General features: G+C 39.8%; 2 protein-coding genes across 3 annotated transcripts in view; one reads left to right on the top strand and one right to left on the bottom strand.

Annotated features, from left to right (window-relative positions):
* The window catches only part of SF3B1 (splicing factor 3b subunit 1), a 63,186-nt gene extending 58,406 nt beyond the window's left edge, over positions 1 to 4,780 (bottom strand). The window contains exon 1 of one of the 2 annotated variants that reach the window (XM_082630242.1): positions 4,698 to 4,780. The gene's annotated coding sequence lies outside the window, so the exon portion shown is untranslated. The remainder of the gene's footprint in view (positions 1 to 4,697) is intronic. The other variant, XM_082630240.1, reaches the window with a different exon arrangement.
* COQ10B (coenzyme Q10B) lies at positions 4,738 to 20,622 on the top strand. The gene is made up of 5 exons (XM_082630243.1): positions 4,738 to 5,294; positions 8,945 to 9,094; positions 13,317 to 13,509; positions 17,958 to 18,059; positions 19,499 to 20,622. Exons 1-5 carry the CDS (start codon positions 5,173 to 5,175, stop codon positions 19,664 to 19,666), a joined length of 735 nt encoding a protein of 244 aa, XP_082486369.1. The 5' UTR covers positions 4,738 to 5,172; the 3' UTR covers positions 19,667 to 20,622.
* Positions 20,623 to 26,746: the final 6,124 nt, after the last annotated feature.

Below are 26,746 nucleotides of genomic sequence, written 5' to 3'. Positions count from 1 at the left end.
ACTTTCTGGGTCTGGAAAGCTGAGAAGAGCCCCTAAACTGGGCTGTCACCCTTTGTGGCCCCCCCCAGTAGTCAATTACCCTCTTTTCCCTTGCTCAAATTTCTAGTTTTGACTCAGTCTAATTCACCTGTTTTAAAAAACAGTTCTATGGGAATTCCCTGGCAGTCCAGTGGCAGTCCAGGACTCCACACTTCCACTGCAGGAGGCATACGTTCGATCCCTGGTCATGGAACTAAGATCCTGCAACCTGCACGGAGAGACCCAAACAAACAGATCTAAAATTTTAGTATTACAAGGTTGTTGCTACATCTTTCACGAAGTCATGTAGGATCAAACAGCTCTCTGACTCAAGTCAAAGACAAGGGTTTACTTGCTGGCTATGCTGCTTTCTAGTGTGTGCAAGTTACTTAACAGCCCTAAACCTATTTCCTAAGGTCTTAGTCAATGTGCTGAAGGACTGAATCCAAAAGGCCTCACTGCGCCAACACAGATACACCAATATCAACTAGTGCTTCCTCCTCAGAGATCTGAGTCCTAGTTCGTGGGGTTTGGGAGTAGCGGGTGTGTCTCCTTTATGCTTCTTAGGCACTGGCACCAGCCAAGCAGTGCCCTCTCCCTTACAGATCAGGTTTCCTGCATTTTGGTACCCCTCCACCAAGTTTCTAAGTTCTAATAACACCAACTTCTTCCTTGTTCCCCCAGCCCTAGAGCAGCAAAGAGTCAGGCCTGCCTGCTATCCTTTGGAAGACCTGCCTACAAGGCTGGCCCTTTGCTGGCATTTGGGAACTTGGATTTCAGGTGAGTTTCCAACATTCCCAGAAATGAAAAGGCTGTCTCACTGTGCCTAAACTGTGCAAGCAATATGGCTTATGCCAAACAACAGCTTTCCTTTGGGAGTTTGAAATTTAGCACCCAGGTAGAGGGTGCCTATGTGATCAGCCCCCAGTAAAAACCCTGGTACTGCACCGAGTCTCTCTCTCTCTCTCTCTCTCTCTCTCTTTTAATCTAAGATGGTCTTTTTTTTTTTTTTTTTTTTTTTTTTTTGGGCTGCGCTGGGTCTTCGTTGCTTGTGCGCAGGCTTCCTCTAGTTGCAGTGAACAGGGGCTACTCTTTGTGGCGGTGTGCTGGCTTATTGTGGTGGCTTCTCTTGTTGCAGAGCACGGGCTCTAGGCACGCAGGCTTCAGTAGTTGTGGCATGCTGGCTCTAGAGCGTAGGCACAGTAGTCGTGGCGCATGGACTTAGCTGCTCCATGGCATGTGGGATCTTCTGGACCAGGGATCGAACCCGTGTCCCCTGTGTTAGCAGGCAGATTCTTAACCACTGTGCCACCAGGGACGTCCCTGCACCGAATCTCTTGATTCTCAGCTTCTCTGGCTGGCAACATTTCACACATGTTATCAGAACTTGTGTCAGAAGACTTAAGCATGTCACCTTAGTTCTCCAATCCCTAGTTAACAATGTCTTTATATTAAATTTTGTTTAAAATTACTGGTATAATTTCCCTGATTGGTCCCTAACTGACACAGCCAATCAGTAAGGACAAACTGTCCAGTTAATCCCCTTTGATAGTTGATTTTTATTAGAAACTAACATCTGTAATTACACTAATCTCTCGTAATTCAGTTCCTGATTCAGTCAAGGAAGGTGTTCTTTCAACCAAACACTTCACAAAGATAATCCCTGTAAGAGATCATTGAGCATGCTGGGAAGATTATTCTATTGATCAAAAAGGTGCCAGTAATGAGATTATGTTAACTTTGAAAGCTTGCTTTATTTCAGGAGAGAAATATAAGTGATGTTTAAAGGTCTTATTCTGTGGTTAAAATTCTTCCTATATTTGTTTTGACCAGAGGCTTGATTAAAAACAGTATTAACACAAAGTCATAGCCATCTCTATTTACCTGAAGACTTTCTGGTTCTGTTCAGTCTGTATTCAGGGTTCTGAAGTGAGCAAAAGGTCAAAGTATATTTCTACGTGGAAGTCAGTCAGGAAAATTTCATTTGTAAAGATCACATGAGAGGCAGAAATTAAATATACACATTATATATGTGTATATATACAGATATAGATAGAAGAAATATATATATAGATTTCAAACATCCACAAAAATTAGACACTATTATAAACTCCCAATTATCCATATCCAGTTCAGTAATTATCAACAAATTATCAATTTTGTTTCATACACACTATTCCTCCACCCCCACTGGATCATTTTAAAGTAAATCACAAACATATTTCACCTGTAATCTTCAGTACGAATCTTTACTGAAGTAGAGATTTCAGTTGAATTTCCCAGTCTGTATATGTCTTTTAATATTTGGTTTGTTCAAAACAAAACCTAAACAATGCCTCCTAAATATTATAAATCTACAACAATCCCCCCCACCCCCAATCCTCCTTCTCTACATGACATTTATCTGTTGAAGAAATTGGCTCATTTGTCCTACAGAATTTCCCATATTCTGTATTTGGCAGATTATATCCCCTCAGTGTCATTTAACATGCTCTTCTATCCCCTGTTTAAACTGGCATACCTAAAGGCTTGACTAGATTCAGATTCAATTATTTTGGCAAGAATATTTAATAGGTGGCATTGTGTCAAATATATTTTTGGAGCATAACTGGTCTGGACTCTAAGGTACTGCTTCCCACAGGTCTCTGCTGAATTTTAATTTACTACCAATCTTTTCCTATTGTATGAACAAATTTTTAGCCCACAATTTATGGAAGCACTGTCATCTACTAAAACTGAACCAGAATTTCTTATCACTTTTAAGCTTCTGACATATTACTCTTTGCTGAGAAGTCCAGTGAGTACCATACATTGTCATCTACTGCAAAGATGCCTTTATCAGCCTTAAAAAAATTTCTCTTAGTGGGGGGGGGAACTATTCAATTGGGTGACCCAATTCAGTAGATATTTTCTTATGTCTCAGAAGAGTTCAATAAGAAAATGTTTGGTAAATTTAATAAAAGAAGGCCTTCTATTAAGTTCACAAGTACATCATGTATTGTATTGAAAAATATGTTTAACAGGCTTTCTAGTTAACAATACCAATAGTTTGAAACAGAACTTCGTAGGATGTGGCAGTGTAATGCCTATATTTTGTAGGCAACTTGTAACCACTGTGATGCTGAGTGGGGGAGTAATACGGTAAAAATGTGTTTTAAAGGAAGATATTACTGGTAATATTTAAGCTTTAAGGCAAGAAAAGCAGGGATTGTGTATTTGAAGGTAATCTGATATAGAATTGTCTGGATGCAGCTACAGAACGACCTCAATCAACAAGTACATCCTGTGTTGTATTGAAAAGTGCTTTACAGGGTTTCCCTGGTGGTGCAGTGGTTAAGAATCTGCCTACCAATGCAGGGGACACGGGTTCAAGCCCTGGTCCGGGAGGATCCCACATGCCATGGAGCAACTAAGCCCGTGCGCCACAACTACTGAAGCCCACCCGCCTAGAGCCTGTGCTCTGCAACAAGCCCGCGCACCACAACAGAGAGTAGCCTCTGCTCTCTGCAACTAGAGAAAGCCTGCGCGCAGCAACGAAGACCCAAGGCAGCCAAAAATAAATAAATAAATAACTACATAAATTTATTTTTTAAAAAAAGGAAAGTCCTTGACGTTCTTTGTAGCTGGTGATTTCAACTCACTCCACAAAGCATCTAGTAAGGGATGACTGCAATGAACAAAGCAAGAGTAGAAAATAATGATCATACATACACACAGAAGCTGGAATATTTATGTAAATGTAAATCAGATCAAGTCACCTCAAATGACTTCCCTTCACACATAGAGTAAAATCCAAAGTTGGTACCATGGCCTCCCAAGTACTATGAAAAACCCCTCACTACCTCTGATCTCATTTCCTTCCACTCTCCTCACTCACTGTGATCCGAAGCCCTTGCTCCTCATAAAACATGGCAAGAATGTTTCTGTCTGGGGCCTTTGCACTTGCTGTTCCCTCCACCTGAAGATACTTTCCCCCTCAAACAGTCATATCGTTCACCTCCTCATTGCACTTAGGCCTCTGTTCATTATTACTTCCTCAGAGGCCCACCTGACCACCTTATATAAAACAGCACCCCACCTTACCCCTCTCCATCTCCTTTCCCTGCTTTACTTTTTTTCTACAGCATATGATTATCTGACATTGTATTATATTAATTGATTTAATATATTGATTTCCCCCACTCTAGAATATAAGCTCTATGATAGTAAAGACTTTTGGTCACTTATCCAGCACTTAAAACAGCGAACAGTGAGTGCTCCATAAGTATTTGTTGACTACATTTAAGCAGCAGAATGCAGTAAGTAGTATGGCTATTCTCACTTTACGGTTTACAAGAAACTATGACATATAATGATTAAATAAGTACCTGGGAACAAACAAAGGGGAAAAAATGTCAAGATTTGATGAATGATTCCTGAAATGGGTAAATCGAAGCAAAGTCTGGTTTGTATGGAAGAAGGGAAACCCAAACTATGCACGGGCACCAATTAAAATGTTGGCCACACAGGAAAAAGGCAAATAGAACCGAGTCTCTTCCCTAAGGCCGTGACCATATAGTGCCCTCACAACAACCTCACAGCGTAAGCACGTCAGGTACTGTATTAGACAGTCATTAACAGCAAGACTGACGGCCAGACTTCGCAGCCGGCAAGAATGGCGGGTCCGGCCCAGCACTCACCGGTTTGGACAGTTACACAGTCAACAGCCAGAACCTCGGGCTTCCCCCCGCCCCTGGGCTGGCATCACGTGGCAGGTCTCGCGACCGGAAGCTGCACCCAAGAGAACCGCGGCAGTTGGCGAATCCGGGGAAGAGTTCCAGCGCGGGAGGTGAGGTGAGAGGTCACGGTGGTTCTTACGTAAGGGGCCAGAGGGCGCGGCGGGAACTGGAGACCCGCCGGCGGAGAGGGGTGCGTCTAGGCGGCCCTGCGCTCCCTTTGATTGGCCGGCAGGATGACGAACGCATTTACAGTCGGCCCTGCGGTAGTGGGAGCGTGCGTCAGCTTGGCGCAATCGGGGAAGAAGAAGGGGCGTGTCTGACCGCTCAGGGAGCCCGCCGATTGGCTGGGTGGCGGCGGCGCCGGGTGGCCCGGGCCGCCGGAGGAGGGCGGTGCCGTGGGCCTGGTCCCGGCTTACTGGCGACCGGTTTTAGTCAGATGATAATGGCAGCTCGGACCGGTCAGAGGGCCCTGAAAAAGGTGGTCTCGCGATGCTGTCCGAAGTCGGCGGCAGCGGCCGGAGCCCCGGCTCCTGCGCAGGGGCCTGCGCGGAACGTCAGGTAATGAACAACTGGGGCGCAGCGGCGAGGGCAGTTTTCAGCCCAGGGCTGCTGAGCAAGGGGACTGGGGGCATTTGGGGTGGGGCAGGCGGACCGGATGTGTTTCCGCGTCTCTGGAGAGAAAGGGTCTCCTGCCTTCTCAGGGCCGCGCGTTTCCACCCACCCCCTTGGCCGGAGGCTCGCCGGCCTGTCCCGGGCTCCCCGTCTTGTGTTTGTGATTCGCTGCCCTCGCGAGAGGCGGTGAATCATCCGCTAAGCGACTTGGAAGCAGCTGATAAAGCAACTCGGCGGGAGTGCTTTTGGGCTCTTCCGGCCTCCTCCCCTTGGCCTACGGCTGCTGCTCTCGGAAAGTCATAACTTTGCGGCGCAGGAGTTGCGGGTTGATGGGCATGTGGGAGTTTGTGGCCTGGCAGTAAGGCCCCCTTTGTTCCCCCAGCGTATCCGATGGCCAGACGTGCTTTCCCAGTTTCTGGTAGCGGTCTTTGCCCCCGCCCTTTGGTGCTTGCTAAACTAAACCGAAGCCGGGGACTTGGATTGTTTTCCATGCCATTGTAACTTAGAAGTCCTGTAACCTTGAACCAGAGTCTGCCTTCGATTTTCCTGGTTGATTCTTTTTCGGTAGGTGATGGAGGTGGAGACACGAAAGATTCCATACTTCTACCACTTAGTTTCCTTTTATTAATGCCATTTTAATAAATTATACTCGAAAATTAAAGTTAACGTTTAAAATTAATTCAGTTGTAAACTACGGGGTGGAGGGAGAAAGCACAAATCTGGTTGAGCTCCAGGACATTTAGATTCAGTGAAGAATTTTTTTAAATACCAACAACCCAACCAACTCCAAATCCTTTTAGACATTTATTGGTTGAAAAAGTTTTAAGCAGAACATACTGTATCATGCTTTAGATCTGCTTGTATTATTCTTATAAAATGCTGGCTTGCAAATAAACAAAACTAAAAATTGCTTTAGTGATCAAATTAAGGCTTAAATTCCAGGATAAAATATTTACTGTTTATGATAATGAAGAGGGAGAGAGTTTACGAGTTCATTGCAAGGCTGAAGCATTAACGTAGATTCTGGCCTTTATTGTAGTAGAGTATTTGGGATGTAGTATTGGAAGATTAGTGACCAAAAAACTCCTTCATCTGGTCCAGTTTTCATTTCATGGTTTAACCATATATACGATTGTATGGTTCTTGTATTGCAGTTGAAGACATATTGTTCTTGATAATATGTGAAAATAGATGGGCAGTCCAGGGCATTGTAACCATAGTATGCAGACCGATCAGAAAACGCCTGTTAACTTGCTTTAAACACAGGCATTTCCCTTATGATTGTAACCAGATTGTGTGCTTTTTCGGGGGATAGAGGAACCGTATTACATGAACCTGGTACAAAATTCAAAACCATATACAGTGAAAAGTAAGTTTCCAAAACACCCAGTTCACCTCTTCAGAAGCAAGGGTCTTATTATTTTTTTTTTAAATAAAGGTTTATCTCAGATGCTGCTTTTTCTGGTCTTGTTTATCAGAAAATTGTTAATAATTGTGCATAGTATCTGCCACGTAATTGGCTTCCAATAATAGATAAGAAGGTATCTGTACGAAAAGTGAAAAGAATAGATAAAACTGTTAAAACAGTTAAAGACATCTAAAGAATGTCTTAGAAGGGAAACGGGTAATTAGGCATTTTGAACACCAAGCTTGGTTTTTATAATCTGTGTGGCTACCAGAGATTCGAAATTATATTTTGTGTCTTTTTTTTTAAGGGGGAAGCTAAATTAACTGCCTAATTATTATTATTATTATTTTTAATTTATTTATTTTTGGCTGTGTTGGGTCTTTAGTGCTGCGCGCGGGCTTTCTCTAGTTGCAGCGAGCGGGGGCTACTCTTCGTTGTGGTGTGTGGGCTTCTCCTTGTGGTGGCTTCTCTTGTGGAGCACGGGCTCTAGGCGCACGGACTTCAGTAATTGTGGCACGTGGGCTCAGTAGTTGTGTCAGTCGGGCTGTAGAGCGCAGGCTCAGTAGTTGTGGCGCACAGACTTAGCTGCTCCACGGCATGTGGGATCTTCCCGGACCAGGTCTCGAACCCGTGTCCCTTGCATTGGCAGGGGGATTTTTTTTTTTTTTTTTTTTTTTTTTTTTGCGGTACGCGGGCCTCTCACTGTTGTGGCCTCTCCCGTTGCGGGGCACAGGCTCCAGACGCACAGGCTCCAGACGCACAGGCTCAGTGGCCATGGCTCACGGGCCTAGCCGCTCCGCGGCATGTGGGATCTTCCCGGACCAGGGCATGAACCCGTGTCCCCTGCATCGGCAGGCGGACTGTCAACCACTGCGCCACCAGGGAAGCCCGGCAGGGGGATTCTTAACTACTGCGCCACCAGGGAAGTCCCTGCCTAATTATTTTATTTCCACTGTTCTGCTTCATTCAGCAGAATAACTGTCAGTCACTTTTATCGGCATAATTCCACTTTAAAGCAAACTCTATAGCTTTACTCAAAAAAATTACAGTAGGCTTTTAAATATTATCACTGCCTTTAAAATTCACATAACATCATATTTTTAAAGATTTTTAGGGACACATGACACCCTTATTCTCTCTAGGAGATGAATCTATCTTAAAAGAGACTTAAGTTCATTCATACAGTTTATATGCTTGATTCTTTTCCATAGTCATAAAGCATTTAGCTTAACTATTTTCATTGACCTTTCTTTCATTACCTTTGGAATAAGTCTACCCAATTTTTATAAACAGCTTTAATTGTTCAAAAGTTTTTTCTTGTATTTTTGGAGCCATAGTCTCAAGTATCACCTCTTATCTTCTGGTTGAATATCGCCAATTTCTTCAGTCATTCTTTAACTTGATTTTATCTTCCAGCCAAACTGTAGGGTCTCAGTGTCCTTAAAGAAATTTTATTTATATGTAAATCATATATTATATAAATCAAATTTCATATATGATAACATGAGATTTCACCAGGCCACTCCATTACACTTTTAAAAAATAACTTGTCCCCTGCATTGGCAGGCAGATTTTTTTTTTTAACATCTTTATTGGAGTATAATTGCTTTACAATGGTGTGTTAGTTTCTGCTGTATAACAAAGTGAATCAGCTATACGTATACATATGTCCCCATATCCCCTCCCTCTTGCATCTCCCTCCCTCCCACCTTCCCTATCCCACCCTTCTAGCTGGTCACAAAGCACTGAGCTGATCTCCCTGTGCTACGCGGCTGCTTCCCACTAGCTAGCTATTTTACGTTTGGTACTGTATATATGTCCGTGCCACTCTCTCACTTCGACCCAGCTTACCCTTCCCCCTCCCCGTGTCCTCAAGTCCATTCTCTACTGCGTCTTTATTCCTGTCCTGCCCCTAGGTTCTTCAGAACCTTTTTTTTTTTTTTTAGATTCCATATATATGGCAGGCAGATTCTTAACCACTGCGCCACCAGGGAAGTCCCTGTTTAGTTTCTTTATGGTGCTTTAGAAGCTTATTTGTGTGTGTGTGTGTGTGTGTGTGTGTATTTTTTCAGGAATATTCTAAGGTTGCACAGCCTTCTAAAGTATGATTTTTATTTTACAATCTCTATAGTTTGTGTTTTCTCTTAATTGTCAATGTTACTCAATCAGGTTATTTTTGTCTTTTTAGATATTTAGCTTCCTGTGGTATACTGATGAGCAGAACTCTTCCACTACATACCTCAGTTTTGCCTAAGGAGATATATGCAAGAACTTTCTTCAGAATTGCTGCACCATTAATAAACAAAAGAAAAGAATATTCAGAGAGGAGAATTATAGGGTTTGTATAAAATAATAGTTGTACTAAAAGAGCATGTTCACAATTTTCTATAGAACATCATGCCTCTTTTTTTCTGGATTCTCTTCTTACAGACTAAGCTCTAATTTTCTAGCCCTTGCTGTTTTATAAATATTTGTTGAATGTAGTCATGTGGTAACTTTATAGGATAGATTTAAATCTTGACATTTAAAGGAAATAATTAAACTGTTTATGACCTGCATTTTTTGTACACTGTTCTTTTTTATAGTGGCAACATTACTGATATGTTGAGCCAGATATGTCTGTATAGCTCCCTCACATACACACATACCTAGGTAAGTACATATAAACATGCTAAGAGGCCCCTACCATCTAGAGCAGAGGTTGGCAAGCTTTTCTGTAAAGGGCCAGTTAGTAAATAGGTTTGTGAACCATACTGTCTCTGTTGCAACTACTCAACTCTGTCACTGTAGCCCAAAAGTAGCCATAGACAATATGTAATAAATGAGCGTGACTGTGTTCTAATAAAATTTTATTTACAGAGCCATGCAGCAGGCCAGGTTTGGCCCCTCATCTAGGGGTATATACAGCAGAGTATAGAGAGTCTGCAGATCTGCTAAACCAGAAATCAAGCAGTCCTTCCTATGGGAATTTCTACAAGGGGGTCTTAATTCCCAACAGGCCATTAAATATTACATGAATTCTTCTAAAAGTACTTTTCATTCATTTTATTTGGTTGCTTTTTTCCTTCTAATTTTTCTGCAGTAAAGAACTTCGGGCATACTCATAACTTTTGTCACATAATATACCATTATTACTGGATAGTCACTGTATTAGTTAAGGTAATGCTAGCAACCATACAGGTAAAACCCAGAAGTTTATTCCTTTCTCATGTAAAGTTGAACTGGGTATTCCCAATCCATGGGCAGCAATCCTCGAGTAGTGATTCAGGAAGCCAGGCTCCATCCAACTTGTGACTTTTGTAATTCCTTAGTCTTCAGTCTCTTAAAAAGATACACCTGGTTCTTACTCATATTGGTCTGGAAGTGACACCCAGTGCTTACTCTCAGATATTATTGGCAAGAACTAGTCACGTTACAGCTGTGTAATTGTGGCCTCCAGGTGGCCAGCAATAATGCCACATAAAGCAAGTGTAAATACTTGGATAGGTAGACATCTTTGCATCAGCTGGTATCTGTTGAAAAGAGACATGGCAACAAAAGGATGAGAATTCAAATAGTGAATTGGTCTGCTTTCCTTTTGAATCAGAAATATAACATTTTCCTTTTACTGTGTACTTGCCATTTGACAGGCACTGCTGGGGGCTCTATATTTATTGTTTCATTTAATTCTCACAATAGCCATGTGAACTAGGTATTATTCCCACTTCAGAGATGAGGAAACTGAAGCTCAGAGAGATTATGTTGTGTCATGACTCCTAAGCTTATTTTTCCCACCATATTTACTTATTCTTTCTTGCTTCCTTATTCTTTCTCATGTTAAAATTCTTTTTATTACAAATTGGTCTTATCTAATGATCTTCGTCTTCCCCCATATTTGACATAAACACATAATAGCTACCATTTATTAAGTGCCTATGTGCCATTGTGCATTATGCTAAAACTATTTCACTTAACCCTTAAAAGAACCCTGTAGGGACTTCCCTTGTGGTCCAGTGGTAAATAATCCACCTTCCAATGTAGGGGATGCGGGTTCGATCCCTGGTCAGGGAACTAAGATCCCACATGTGGCGGGGCAACTAAGCCTGCCACTACAACTACTGAGCTCGCGCGCCTCAACCACAAACTACAGAGCCCACACGCTCTGGACCCCGCGCCACAACTAGAGAAGAGAAAACCCATATGCCACAAGTAGAGAGAAGCCCACACGCCACAAGGGAGCACCGCAGTGAAAGATCCTGCATGCTGCAATGAAGATTGGACAGCGAAATAAATAAATTTTTTTTAAAAAAAAGAACCTGTAGAGGTATTTTTCAATTATGGTTGAAGAAAATGAAGTTCAGAGGTTAAGCGGCCTAGCCAGGGTCACATGACTTACTGTGTTTTAGAGTTGATATTTGAACACAGTACTTTCGGACTACAAAGTCCATCCCCTTGACTGCTATGCTATACTGCTTTCTTAGTCAGTGCAGACTACTTTTATGACAATTAGCTTCCAGGCTACCAGGTTTCATACTTCTTCATGGGACTTATTTTGGCATTTATTTCCAAGTGTCTGAGAACATGGGGAGGGTAGGTTTACTTCCCTCCCTCTGCTGTGGGCCTCATTTCATGATCATAAAGATTAAATATGTATAAACACTCATTCTCTCATATTCCAAAAATACCCTTTTAAACTTTAGAATGTGGTTGTTTACTATATCATTTTGAGGTGAATTATGTTTTAACAGTGTGAGTCTTTATAACCAAGAATTATATGTGTCTGGTTCTCATTCAGTTGTCTTTTACTTGTATCCACAATGTTTTTGTTGTTTGGTTTTTCATTTAAACCCTGATGGTTTTTTGTTGTATTTATTTCTATGTATTTTGCATTTCTATGCTACTGTTTTCTACTTGTTAGTATAGGAACAATATTAATTTTTATATATTTCTCAACAGGCTACATAACTGAATTCTGAATTGATTAGCTTCTGATTTGATAGTCATATCACCTGCCAATTTATAATTTTGCCTAATTCTTTTCCACACATGTGCCTCATATTTCATGCTCTGATTTAATTATTTTGACATAGTTTCAGAAAAATGTCAAATAACAATGACGATATGCAGCACCTTTGTCTTATTTCTAACTCTAATAGGAATGCTTCTGGTATTTATCTATGGAGGGAATCATATAATGTTTTTGTTTTGACTAATTAATATGGTTATAATAATATAATTCTTAGTATTAAACCATCCAAACATCCTTAAATGAGTTGCATTTGACTGTTGTATTTTTTAAAAAATATATTGCTCTATTGTATTTGCTGATACTTAGAAGTTTTGCCTCCATACTCACAGGTGATGTGGATTTATAGATTTTGTTTTTTATGTTTTTTGTGAGGCTTGGGTTCGCAGGATGTTATGCTAGCTCATAAAAAGAATGAGAGGTTTCCTTTTTTTGTTATAGAATGGATGTTTTTCTTAATTACAAAATCCTCACATACTTGTATAAAAACTTAACAATTTAGAAATAAGTATACTAAAAGGCTTAGTCTATTTTTACTCCTACTTCTTTTTCCTGAATTAACAACTGGTAATTGTTTAATCTGTATCCTTCTAGGACTTTTTCAATGTATTTTCATTACAGACAGTCTATTAACATAATTATTTTCAGGAAAAAAATCCCGAATGTTTAAAATTGAGGAAATATAGTATACACTTATAATATTTCTCAAATAGATAATAGAATCGTATATATCCCGTCTGCTTTAGTGTGCCTTTTTTCATGTAGCAATATATTGTAAACCTCTTTGCTCTAAAGTATACGGTAGACCCTTGAAAAGTGGGGTGTTTAGGGGGTGCAGACCCCCACACAGTAAAAAAAATCTGCATACTGCTATTTCTGTCTCCAAATGAGGAATTGTTAAATGACTCACCCAAAGGCAGGAAGCTGATGAAACAGTTTGGATAAAATCAAGACTCAAACCCTAGTTGTTTTGATTCCACATATTGTGATCTCTAATTGAACACAAACTTTCCCTCACATTTAATTTAAAGATCTGTAAAATGAAAATACAGGTACTAAATTTACTGAAAAAACTTCATGTATAAGTGGACCCACACAGTTCAAACCTGTTTTTCAAGGGTCAACTGTACATCTGATCTTAATCCCTTTAGATAACTGATAGAGTTCCACAGTATGAGTGTACCATAATTCATCAACCATTTATTATTAAGCAATTATTAATATTTATCAACCAAATAAACATTTAGGTTGCTTCTAGTTTTTTTCCTCTCAAAGTCTCAGTTTTTAAATGCTGGTCACTAATTAAAATTTTAAAAACCATATTTGCAAGCCAGATTCAACCTGTGGTCTGCCCCATTGTAAGACATATGTTTAGCTCCCTTTTATCCTTTTATTTTCTGTGTTTTGAAGACATTCATCCCAGAGTGTGGTTCTATATGTGTGCCAAGTGATTTATTGCCTCATACATAGTAAACCTTATTCATATTCAATTTAAAGTGTACATATACCATATAAATAGATGCAGTTAACACCTCTCCTTTTTTTTAAAAAAAAGATATTCTATGCAGGAAATGTATGATGTAGTATCAGGAATGGAGGATTACAAGCATTTTGTTCCTTGGTGCAAAAAATCAGATGTAATATCAAGGAGATCTGGATACTGCAAAACACGATTAGAAATTGGGTTTCCACCTGTATTGGAGCGCTATACATCAGTGGTAACCTTGGTGAAACCACATTTGGTAAAGGTAATGGTTTTGTTTTTTGTTGTTTTTAAATATTCCTCAAATATTGATTATGTTAAATGGGTTAAAGTATAATAGCATTAAGAAGACTTCCCTAAACTAATAGGAGGGAAAAAACAAACTATTTATTATATCTCTTAAATCATATTATTTTACACAATATTAGCATTATTCTTTCCAAGTAGAAATTTAACTAGAACATGGAAATGAGAAGCTTTTTCTTTTGTCCTTCTGTTGAGGACTGTTGACCCACAGGAAAGATTTGGCCACACAAATGAGAAATGTTTTAATACTTGCACTACTTTTTCTTAAGTTAAGGAAGGGAAAGTGGTGAGAGGATGCAGAAAGGTAGAAAAGATATAAATGTGGAGAACATAAACATTATTGAAGTCATCCTGCCATGTACCAGGTACTGAAATGCCAAGTGTTGTTGCATGCATATATTAATCATCTTACTCTTCTCAGAGGAGGGTACACATTTAGAAAAGGTACCCAGACTTCAACACACAAAAAGGCAGAATTCCGCAGAGTAATGCCCATTTCTTTTGAATTTCTAGAGTGTGATGACCAAAGACTTTCAAAGCTGAATTGTTTTGTGCTCACAGGATTTAGTGGTGGTATCGTTTCTTGGTAATTGGCCAGAGCTAAATGCCTTCGTCACCTCTTTGTCAGGCACTGAGGAGGTGCAACTCTCATACCAGAAAGAGTATACTGTCCAGTGAAGCTAAGACCTTGGAGTCCACCCTAGTCGCAATCTCAAAACTTAACTCCACTTAAAAGACTGCCCCACTGTGGGACTCTGTCGTTATTACGACTGTTTTCACCTGTTTGCCTCATAGTTCTGGAGTTTTCACCTACTATACCACACTTAAAATAGTTAACATATTGAGCTCTTTATAGTGCTTTACTTTAATTACTCTTCACAACAGCCCTTTGAGATGCAAATTTTATTCTCCATCTTATAGTTGAGTACACTAAGGCCTAGAAGAGTTAGATAAGGTTACACAGCCAAGATTCTAGTCTGTCTGACAGCAGCAAATATCTCTGTAATCTTAAAATTGAGTCCCCTGACCTCAGTCTCTTACCATTCAGACTCTCATAACTTAGATCTTAACATATCCTGCATCTAACTAAAAGAACTCTAAAAAAGTCTCATTTTCTCCTGGCTTTCTTCCCTTCCCTGGCTTCCATGAATGAACCATATAGTGCTTATTCCACAGCCCTGTGCCTTTGCATATTGTTCCCTCTTTTACCTATAATGAAAATTCCTTGCCTGTTAATCCTTCAAATTTCAACCTGCTTTCTCCCTTTCCTTTCATATAGATGATTAGTTCTACTTCGGGGATTCCTCTGGGCTTTGCACGTGCTTTATTTATTTCTCTTATCACTCTGTAGTATAATTTCTTTCTTCATTTGGATTTCTGCTTGACAAAATCGAGCTACTTGAGGGAATGGGAGATTCTCTTTTTCATCTCTGTATCCTCAGCACCAGTACTACAATGACAGGAGTCATGAGGCCTCTTTGTTTATGTGTTCTTGGGTTATTGTAGATCCACAGATGTTCATAATAATTTCAGTAACTTTTAACACTGCCAAGGAGGGAAGAAACTATTTTTTTAATTATAATAATATGTATTAGATAGTCATTGCTATCTCAATTTTATGAGGCTTAGGGAAATTAAGAGCCTTACACAAATTCATACTGTGTGTGTCTGATTCCAAAACTATTTTTCCATTAAAATAAGCTGTCTCACTTAGTGTGCTAGTTTACTGTTTAAAGACACATTTGAGAATAACACACAACTTTCTATGTTCAGCTTTCAATTTTCCCTGGGTTCAGGTTCTGGATTTTAATACCTGATACACATATGTGACATATAATAAAAATTATTAACTGAGGAAGCAGCAGAAGCCATGTGACATTTTCTGTGAATTGTTAGCTGCCCCAAATGTGTCTGTGACTTAACATGTCAGTGATTCTAGTCTACCTGAATCTGTAGTGGCCAGAAACCTTCCTACTGTGTTCAGTATCTCTGTTAGGAATGAGATCTTTGGCAGTATTGTCCCTATCAAAACATACCAGTATGGGGCTTCCCTGGTGGCGCAATGGTTGAGAATCTGCCTGCTAATGCAGGAGACATGGGTTCGAGCCCTGGTCTGGGAGGATCCCACATGCCGCAGAGCTAGGCCCGGGAGCCACAACTACTGAGCCTGCGCGTCTGGAGCCTGTGCTCCGCAAGAAGAGAGGCCGCGATAGTGAGAGGGCTGCGCACCGCACTGAAGGGTGGCCCCCGCTTGCCACAACTAGAGAAAGCCCTCGCACAGAAATGAAGACCCAACACAGCAAAAATAAATAAATAAATTAATTAATAAACTCCTACCCCCAACATAAAAAAAACAAAACAAAACATACCAGTAAAAATCCATGGGTCCTTGAGCTGGATTATTGACACGAGTGTAGATAGCACTGCCACATTTTGTGAAAAAGTGGTCAGAGGAAGGTGCTATATTATAGTGATTATTCCCAACAGCTGTTTCTCCTTCACTTAAATTTCCTATAAGCTTCTTATGTGGTTGTAAAGAAAGGTGGAATGCATTATCTTAAAGTTGGGTAACTGAAAAAGTTTTTTAAGAATTAAAAATAAAAGTAAATAAACAGGGGCTTCCCTGGTGGTCCAGTGGTTAAGACTCCAGGCTTCCACCACAGTGGGCATGGGTTTGATCCCTGGTTGGGGAACTAAGATCTCACAAGCTGTGAGGCATGGCCAAAAACAAAAAAAGTAAATAAATGAAGTTGGATAACTGAAATAAGGTTTTATTATAGACTTTTGATGGTTTTAAAAATTGGATGGCCATTATTGAACTATATATAAAGCCAGACTCTTTGAAGAAAATTTTTACTTCTCCCCAGTGACTTAGCATATCAGCTATTAAAGTAGTTAGTATTTTAATGACTTATTTTATCGTGTCTAAGTAAGTTTTAAAACATTCACTGGTTTCCATATTAAAAATTAATATATTCTTTTTATAAATGTGTAAATAGAACATATCTTTTTAAATGCTTTTTAGTATGGATGCAGTTTATAATGATTCTACCATGTTACTATCTGATAATTAATTCAAAAGGGTTTAGATGAAGAGGAAGTGAGGAATAAACTGCAAATGGATTTTTAGCTCTTTAGCCCCCAGTCTGAACCATCTTTAGAGAGATCCAGATATAGTCAGAGAAATAATCCTATATTCTGTGTTTAGGTAGGCTATAGCTATGGGAGAAAAAATGACTGTTTACTTGGGGGAAACAGAGTTTACCTATGCAGGTCCTTATTTTTCAATATATTTTGTAGTGTGTAGCCTCAGGAGAGGGACAGTCTAAATTCCTGAGGGGGATAACTTATCCAAAAGAAAGGGGGTAGAGGGGCTTGATCATTTATCGGCCCCAGGATTTGCCAGAATTGCTGAAAACTTAAGGCTTAATTGAGGAGGGGAGTATAGACTGAAACAAGAATTTAAAAAATAGCCTGCTTCTGAGGGAAGGTGATAGATATTCTTGAGGTCAATTGTCTACTAGTATAACAAGGCCCAGATGGCATCTTAGGATAGTAAATAAAGAAACTGAACTTCATTCAAGGTCATAACCTGTCCTAACAATGGACTGGTAACTATGGTTCTGGCCACCATTTTTCACACTGCAGGAGGCAGCTCTTTAATGGGTCTCAACCAACATTTTTTAATGATATAGAATGGGAAATATCAGGGTGCACTGCACATAGTATTACTGTGTATTATGTTTCAGTGTGTACACACACATGTAAAATAAACATGAGCACAGAAGAGATGAGAGGTCAGAAAGCAGTGGGTCAGGGACAAGGGTCAGGGCCACACTTTAAGGAAAACTGGAACCATAGAGGCCTCTAGAAATAAAGAATAATGAGTTAGGGAAAGACTGAATGTGATTGGTAGGAGAAAATCTTTGGGTTGCAAAGAAGAATTATAGAATTGTTCTAGGGATCTGTGCCAAATGCCTTACAAATATTAAATTTAGCCATCTCGTACTGATGGTATAAGACAGGCATTATACTCATTTTACAGATTAAGGAAATACAGTACAGGGAATTAACTTGTTCAGGATCACTTATAAGTGGCAGAGCTGGAAATAAACTTCCAGGTAGTCACTCCCTGTTTTGTTGTGGGAGGAGAACTCTAAGTAGCACAGTGGGTGACAGCAGTGGAAGAGAACAAGTGGCAATCTTGGGGATCCCAGGAGAAAGGAAAATGGCTTACATTGGCCAGAGATCACTTCCTAGTACCAAGCTAACAATGAGATGTTTTTGTCACCTGTGGTCTGACCTATAAAAATATTTACTTCTTAAAGAAATCATCTTCAGTTGTAGATTCTGAACACAATCCAAATGGTATTTAACTGTGGTTTTATTTTTTTCATTTTGTTCTAGGCATCCTGTACTGATGGGAAGCTCTTCAATCATTTGGAGACTGTATGGCGTTTTAGCCCAGGTCTTCCTGGCTACCCAAGAACTTGTACTTTGGATTTTTCAGTAAGTCTCTCATAAAACCCTCTATTTGTTCCAAACATGAGGTGAAGTTGGTAAAGAAGGAGTAATCCATTTTTATTAGAACCCAGATGTCATAATTAATAACCTATGTGCATAGCAATTACTGAAAGACATTTTTTAAAAAATCTCAAATTTCTGAGTATTGAATACCTTTTTCTGCACTAACTTTTTTTTTTTTTTTTTGCACTAATTTTATAAGAAAAAATGCTAGGGGAATTCCCTAGCGGTCCAGTAGTTAGGACTCTCTGCTTCCACTGCAGGGAACACGGGCTCGATCCCTGGTTGGGGAACTGAGATCCTTCATGCTGTGCGACGCGGCCAAAAAAAAGAAAAGAATGCTAATGACCCTTTCTCTTTTTCTATTTTATTCCTTGAAACCTTGAACAGTCATCCCTTCTCTATTTTCTAATTTTTACAAGTCCATAGATTATAAGACACACGCAACTAAGTGTTCGCGTGCCACAACTAACGAGCCTGTGAGCCTCAGCTAACACCCAGAGCAACCAAATAAATAAATAAATATTTTTAAAAAGAAGAAATGGTTATAATTTTGAGTAAATTACTGTATGCTATTCTCAGCTCTTAAGTTGCTTTCATTACAAAATTAGTGGGCATATATGGGACAGTTGGGGAAATTTGAATGAAACCTCTCTAGATTAGATAATAGCATTATTATCTAATAATATTAACTCCCTCTATTAATTTCCTGGTTTTAATTATACTGTGATTATATAAGACATTGAAATAGGGGAATCTGGGTGATGGGTGTATGAGAAATCTTAGTACTGTTTTTGCAACTTTTTTATAAATCAAATTATTTTAAAATAAAAAATTAAAACATTCAGAAGTTAATGGATATTTAAGGTCCTTAAGATATTATTTCTTAAACTGGGTTGCCTTGAATTCTGTCTTGAGGGGATATAAAGAAAGTTCTAAATCATTGTCTACTTTAAGATTGAACCACCTTCGCCATCTATTTTGTGGGTTAATCTCATCTTTCTGCTACTGCTTCTCATGGGAATACCATATCAGAAGGATCATTTCCCTTCCTTATTTACTTTTGGGAGGTAAGGTAGCTCGAAAAGGGGCATATTAGTAAGAAGCCAAAGTGATAAACATGGTATTTAGCAAAGCTTTTTCCCAGGTTTCTTTAACTTAATAAAAACAGACTCTTTGCCCCAAAATGAGATTCATTGGCCTTGTTTACTTAAGCTTATTGTTTAGCCTGTTGTTGTGCTTACTGCAGTAAACAAATCTCCCTCTTCTGAGGGATGTTAAAAATCTCATCTAGATAGACCCATAGAGCTCTGCCTTAGGTACTGGGCCAAGTAACCCATTTCACAGTGTGAACACCATTACCCTAAGTGGAGATTTAGTAAAAGAAAGATCTTTCTAAAATAATTATTAACATTTTCCTACAGATTTCTTTTGAATTTCGCTCACTTCTTCACTCTCAGCTTGCCACATTGTTTTTCGATGAAGTTGTAAAGCAGATGGTAGCTGCCTTTGAAAGAAGAGCATGTAAGCTGTATGGTCCAGAAACAAATATACCTCGGGAATTAATGCTTCATGAAGTTCATCACACGTAAAGAGAAAAAGGAAATGGTCATCTACTTGTAACTAGTTTATTCACTTTTAGGAAGTACTTTCATCATTTGCTTTCAGAAGTCAGAAAGCATTTGTCAAACCCAGCTTTGATTATAAACCCGTACCATTGAAAATTTGCACTTGGAATATGGAACCACGTGTACATAGAATTCAATCAAGTGTAATTCAGAGTAATATGTATATTAGTATATTTGCAATAATGGGATGTCATCACTATTGCTAGAATACTGACATTCTTCTGAACAGAAATTGAAACTGTAAATCTAAACCTTTTAGTTATCACCTCACCTGAAAGAGGTTGGTTGAGATACTCATGCAGTGTGTATTATATTAACCATATCACTTTTAAGTTATTAAATTCAGACTATTTATAACTTATTGTCTTAGGGTCTGCCTCACGGCTTAGGATATTTGAGTAATCATCAGATGTTTAAAGTAAAAACTTTGACTTAAAAATACTGTTAACGAAGGTTCCCTGGCACTTTTCTTATTTTTAAATTGTTCTTCTGGGTAGTAGTAGATAATTTGCTGTTACACTGAGGTTAGCTTCCAGATAAACAGTGATTTTTTTTTTTTTTTTTTTTTTTTTTTTTGGTGAGTGGTCCAGAGTTTTAAGCTACTTTTCTCATAGTTTGCAGCCCTCTCCCCGGTACTTCGACTGCTCTTTCAAAAATGCTGTTTGCATGTCAAATTTTGTCTACAGCAGTGGGCAGTAGATGAAGATAATAAGTTGGTGTCCAATTTTGTCTACAGCAGTGGGCAGTAGATGAAGATAAGTTGGTTGAGACGTCTCCAGCACCATGCACCCTTATTTTCTATTTATTGTGTGTACTCACTTTTAATAATGCATTTCAAACTGATATTTTTGTAAACAAATCAATGTAAGGACTGAAGTGGTAACTTAATAAAGTTAATTTGTTTATTTTTTGTACAGTTATTTTGGTTATTGAAATGTCTTAAAATACTTCCACAGAAAAAAATCTGGGCAAAATTCAGTCTTCCTTTAATAATCAATATTGATTCTCTTCCCTTCCTTCATTCCATACCCAACAACCCTCTGGCATTAATTACCCTTCCCTTGTTTCCTCAGATCAGCAAGGGAACTTACTAGTTCGTTCCCTACATGAATGCATGTTTGCATCAATTTGTTCAGTAAATCTGTTGTGAGTAGCTGCTCTCTGCCACATGGTGGGTATACAGTGGTAAAGGATTCTTACAGTCTACTCACATGGAGCTTGATTATGCCTTCACACAGGTAACGTATTTTTCCGCGTATAAATGAGGTATCTTCCCAGAGCATAAGTAGTTTGTATATAATTATGTACCTTTGGGGACTTCCCTGGCAGTCCAGTGGTTGAGACTCCGCCCTTCCACTGCAGGGGGCGTGGGTTTGGTCCTCGGTCAGGGAACTAAGATCCCGCGTGCTGAGCGGCACAGCCAAAAAAAGAAAAAAAAAATTATGCACCTTTTAAAAAAGTTTTTTTTAAAGTGTCAAAGATAAGACCCCATATATTTTCTCTTTTTCCCTGTACAGTATTACTACATTTAAATTTATTTATTTATTTTTGGCTGTATTTGGCCTTTGTTGCTGCGTGCAGGTTTTCTCTAGTTGTGGCGAGCGGGGGCTACTCGTCCTTGCCGTGCATGGGCTTCTCATTGTGGTGGCCTCTCCCGTTGTGGAGCACAGGCTCTAGGTGCGCGGACTTCAGCAGTTGTGGCTCACGGGCTCCAGAGCACAGGCTCAGTAGTTGTGGCTCACGGGCTTAGCTGCTCCGCGGCATGTGGGATCCTCCCAGACCAGGGCTTGAACCCGTGTCCCCTGCATTGGCAGGCGGATTCTTAACCACCGCGCCACCAGGGAAGTCCTTACTACACTTTTAATGGAAATAAGAACCTGTACTTTACCACTATTCTTAAAGTGCCATTAATAGACTTAGGTTTAGAATCTAGCTTAGTGGTTGGGTGTAACTGGACTGGTATTATGATAGTATGTACATGGTATTTTGGTAAGGGAACCCAGGAATACCCAAAAATTGCCTTGATGTAGCCATCTCTTTGACCCATGAGGTTCCCCAAGTATTGTCAGAACACAAGTCTTGGTAAGTGGTAGAGACAAACCCGTGCATTCTGGCTCAAATATGCATGCTCTTGTGTTTGCTCTGAAGTCTGTGACCTGTGGACTTAAAATTTGGCATCTGTGCTTTCCATAAGAGGGAAAACAACACCATCTTTATAAACTTTTTTTTTTTTTTTCTTCTTTTTTTTTAATTTTTTTTCGGTACACGGGCCTCTCACTGTTGTGGCCTCTCCCGTTGCGGAGCACAGGCTCCGGACGCGCAGGCTCAGCGGCCATGGCTCACGGGCCCAGCCGCTCCGCGGCATGTGGGATCTTCCCGGACCGGGGACTCGAGCCCGTGTCCCCTGCATCGGCAGGCGGACTCCCAACCACTGCGCCACCAGGGAAGCCCTTTATAAACTTCTTGAATTGGCATCTGGTCAGTGAAATCTGAGGGGAAGACTGATGGGATAGGACTTGCTAGATAAGATTTTTATCTCTGTGGAAAGAAACTTGGAAGAGAAACTTCTCTTCCTTGGTTTTTGCCTGGTTGCGTGAGGATGTGAAGTTTGCAGCTACATCTGCCATCTTTTCACAAAAAGGGAAGAGGCGATGATTCCAGAAAAGCCAATTCAGAACCCTAACATCAAGGGTTGAATGAACCAACCTTGTAGTGAGCACTTCTGGTTACGTGAGATAACAGACCTCGAGTGTCTAAGTCACTTAGAGTTAGGTGTTCAGTTACTTGCAGCCACCCTTTCATCCTGCTCCAATCTGAACTGGTTGCTCTCCACGCTGCTGCTGTTGTGCAAGTGTAATTCCCTAATCATCCTAGGATTTCCCTTCACCTCTCTCCTCTTGGGGTTCCTATTTCCTGGATCTTTTGACTTCCTTTTTTTTCAACTCTCAAAATGCTGAGGAAGTCCTCTAGTGGCTTCCTAAGAAAGGGCGAATGGGAGCTAAATTTTTAGAATCCCTGAGTATCTGAAGATGTCATTGTTTTATATTCACACTTGATTGAGTATAGAACGCCATATTAAAAATAATCCCTCCCATCCCCCATAATTTGAAAATCTGACTTCATTGTATTCTGGCATCCGGTGCTGCTCTTGAGAAGTCTGATGCCATTCTTATAACCAGTACTTTGTTTTAGCATCCTTTTTATGGTCTCTAGAAGCTTTTAAAATCTACTCTTTAACTTGGGTAGTCTGGAAATGCATGCTGATCGGTCGTGTTGCCCTGTCTTTTATTAATTGTGCAGGGCAACTTACAGATCCTTTCAGTTACCGGCTCATTTCTTTGAGTCCTGGGGAATTTCCTTCAATTTTTTGCTTGATAATTTCCTCCTATCCATATTCTCTGGTTCTTTGATTCAGGAATTCCTAAGTATTTAGACATTTTATTTCTTGTATTAAATCTTTATCTTCTTTCCTCCTATTTTCCATGTTTTTGTTCTGCCTTTTAGATTTCTTCAATTCTGTCTTTCAGACCTTTCAGTTAATTTTATATTTGCCATAGTTTTAATTTCCAAGATTTTTTTGGTTTGTTTTCTAATTGTTCCTTTATTTCATAGCTTTCTTTTAAGGAGACAAGATCTCATCTTTCTTAAGATACTAAGTTTCCCTTAGGCCCCTTCTGGTTTTTGCTATTCTCACATTGAAGGCTTCCTCGACTGTCTAATGGTTCTTGTTTGTCCGTTAATATTTGAAGGCAAGGTACTATACAGTTTACTGGAATTAAGAGGGGGCATATTGGCTGGTGAGTTTCACTATAAGGTGATCGGGTGAGCCAGGCTTTTCACTGGCGGACTCCCCAAATGGCAGGATCTAGAGGTCTTTTTTTCACAGTTTTCCTACATAAGGATTCTATCTCTTGCCCTAGAGAAATATGGGGCTGGGAATAGGAAGAGGGACAGATGGGGTAGAAATAGTGCCTGGCTGTTGGCATTCTGTAAGTTTAGTAAGGGACTGAGGGTCTCACAGTTTGGAATGTAGGCTTTCCCTTAATCTTTTAGGTCCCTCTCTTACCCCAGCTCTCTGCTCTTTCTGGTGTCCCAGGCTGAGATTCATTCCTATTCAATTTCCACAGAGAATTAACCTGTAGGCAGTAGTTACCTGGTGGTGTGGGAAACGGGAGGAGACCTAGGAGTCCAGTATCTCAGTAATCCTTCAGCTAATTTCACCCTCGTTTCCACTCCCACACTTGGCCTTACCTGATTCCCTAGACTCCCAGTATCCAAGGAGTGAGTCCAAATGCTAAATCTCCGGGGAAGTTCTGTGGGACTAAGTACCTTGTTTCTTGTATTCCTTCTTCAGGTTCTTAGGTTATAATTATATCAACTCTACGGCACATCACTTTTCCATCACTTTTCTCACTTCCTGTAGATCTACTGATACCCCTCATCCACTCCTCCCCTCCGTTGCCCTGGAATTCCTTACGTGTTGGTAAGGACCATTTTTTGTTTGTTGTTTTTTTAAATGTCAGAGGGGCTTTGCAGCAAGGGGTAAAATACTTTTATTTGTACCTTGTTTAGTGTCTAATTTATTAATCTATGAATTTATTAATGAAATTTCTTTTAAAATTAAACAGCATTTCTCTAGAGATTCACATACTGCTTATATAACTGATCAATCTGAGTGTATGAAATTAAATTTCCCTGAATGTTTAAATATTATAGATTCAAAGACTTATAAGCATTTAATTAAAATTGCAAATTCAATATATCAGATTCTCTTGAATGTCTTAAACGTATTATGAGACAGAAAACCCCACAATGTTATAATGATACAGTAATAATATTTACATATAACTGATATGAGTGTTACTATTTCAGCTTCTTATATTATTTCTATTTCTCCTGAGGTTGCCTGTTTGAGTGTTTTTTATATCCTTCTGCACATTCAGTATATTAATTAGACTCAAGAAGAGACACCATCTTAGGCCAGCGGAGGTTGCAGGATGTTGGTAACCGACTGTTAGATTCTTGGTGGGGATGTGTAACCTGGCAGCACAGGCCAATGTGATTCTGAGCCTTGAACCTTAGGGTGAGTCCCGTCTTTTTTTGTTTGTTTTTTGGCTGTGCCACGTGGCTTGTGGGATCTTAGTTCCCCAACCAGGGATGGAACCCTGGCCCTCGGCAGTGAAAGCGAGGTGTCCTAACCACTGGACCACCAGGGAATTGTTTTTTTAAATTGAAGTATAGTTGATTTACAATGCTGTGTTAATTACTGCTGTACAGCAAAGTGATTCAGTTATATTTATATATATATATATACACACACACACATTTTTTAAAATGTTCTTTTACATTATGGTTTAATCATAGGATATTGAATATAGTTCTGTGAGCTATACAGTAGGACCTTGTTGTTTATCCTTTTTGTATCAAAACTTGTTACATCATGAGGTTCTTACATCCTTTGTGTTCCAGAGATTTTTTTGTGTGTGTGTGGTATGTGGGCCTCTCAATGCCGTGGCCTCTCCCGTTGCGGAGCACGGGCTCCGGACGCACAGGCTCAGCGGCCATGGCTCACGGGCCCAGCCGCTCCGCGGCATGCGGGATCCTCCCCAACCGGGGCACGAACCCGTGTCCCCTGCACCGGCAGGCGGACTCTCAACCACTGCGCCACCAGGGAAGCCCCGTGTTCCAGAGATTTAATGCTTAGAAACTTGATCTTTCCTGGAAATGAAGTACTCTTCAAGTTTTGTGTGGTTGTCAGTACCTAACTCGTGTTGTGATATTTTGACCCGATTTGTCAGTTTAAATAGAAACTTAATGTTGTCTCATGAATATATCAACATTCATGAGGTTCTTGAGTTCAGCTCCAATGTTTCATTCCCTTGGAAGGTTAACTTCAAATTTTAAATTCTGGGGAATTTGGAAAATTTGTTATCTTAAAACCCATTTTTGGATGTTCTTTCATTTGATTATTCATGACCAGTGCAAGTTGGTTACTGGACTCCCCTTCTACCTGATTATATGAGACTACCAATACCACTCATTCTTCCTACCCTTGGTTTAGTTCCTACTTTCTTTCTTTGGTTCTCTCACTACTTTTATTTTACTCCTTCCTGTCTTTACTTGTATAGAGACACGAATATAATCTATACTTTATAAGCAGGTACATACTTATATATCTATATTCTGGCTTCGTAACATCAGTAGGGCATTAAACATACAATATTCACTAGTTTATATTGGAAGTATCTTTTTCTAGTCTTCACATTCACTTCCTTCTTTTGAATATCACCATGAACTCTTGGCTTTGTTCTAATTCACTATCATTATTTGTTATTACTGACACTCAAAATGTCCTAACTTGGCCAATGGAAACCCTTTTGGTTAGTTTAAAAACAAAAACAAAAAACAAAAAAAAACTGCCCTGGATATTTTTGAAAGTATTCTTGCTGTCAGGCAGCGACAAGGTGTTCCAGATTCATCCTGATTTTTTTTCTGTCCCAAGGCATAGACTCCACTGCTATTCAAGGAATCCTATTCCCGTTTGGTGGAAACCAGTATGAGACAAAAATCAGGTGCTACGGATGTGCCCAGGAATTGGTGATGGGCACCAATGCTGTCAATGATATCGTTAGGCCATTTTTTGGTGACAAAGATAGAGATCTTTTTTCTTTGGCTGCGTGTTGCGGCTTGCAGGATCTTAGTTCCCCGACCAGGAATTGAACCGGGCCCCAGCAGTGAAAGCGCCGAGTCCTAACCACTGGACCACCAGGGAATTCCTCAAAGATACAGATCTTTGAAGGCTACTAAATTCACAATGATTATCTTCAATTTAGTAGTTACTATACTCCATTTTTCTTAAAATTTTTGGTTTCATCAACCACTTACTCCAGTATAGACAGTCCCTTATATTTAACCCAGTTCGAGAATCATCAGTTCAGAGATGCTCTTGTTTGCAAGGACCAGGGAGATACCTCTAGCCCAAAAACGTGCTTTTTAGGTTGGAGATTCTCTAACACTTAAGCCTAACTGGAACTGCCCAGATTG

The sequence above is a fragment of the Mesoplodon mirus genome (assembly GCF_964341445.2).
Source record: "Mesoplodon mirus genome assembly, chromosome: 8".
NCBI classification, from domain to species: Eukaryota; Metazoa; Chordata; class Mammalia; order Artiodactyla; family Ziphiidae; genus Mesoplodon; species Mesoplodon mirus.
The sequence above is the reverse complement of the archived record's forward strand: the minus strand, read 5'-3'. Positions and strand labels throughout refer to the sequence as shown.

What these genes read in the sequence shown, in the direction of transcription:
- COQ10B (XM_082630243.1), top strand. Translation starts at nt 5,173, where the DNA reads ATGATAATGGCAGCTCGGACCGGTCAGAGGGCCCTGAAAAAGGTGGTC. An exon ending in TGAAACCACATTTGGTAAAG is followed by an intron (nt 13,510 to 17,957) that starts GTAATGGTTTTG and finishes ATTTTGTTCTAG; the next exon opens with GCATCCTGTACTGATGGGAA. An exon ending in CTTGTACTTTGGATTTTTCA is followed by an intron (nt 18,060 to 19,498) that starts GTAAGTCTCTCA and finishes ATTTTCCTACAG; the next exon opens with ATTTCTTTTGAATTTCGCTC.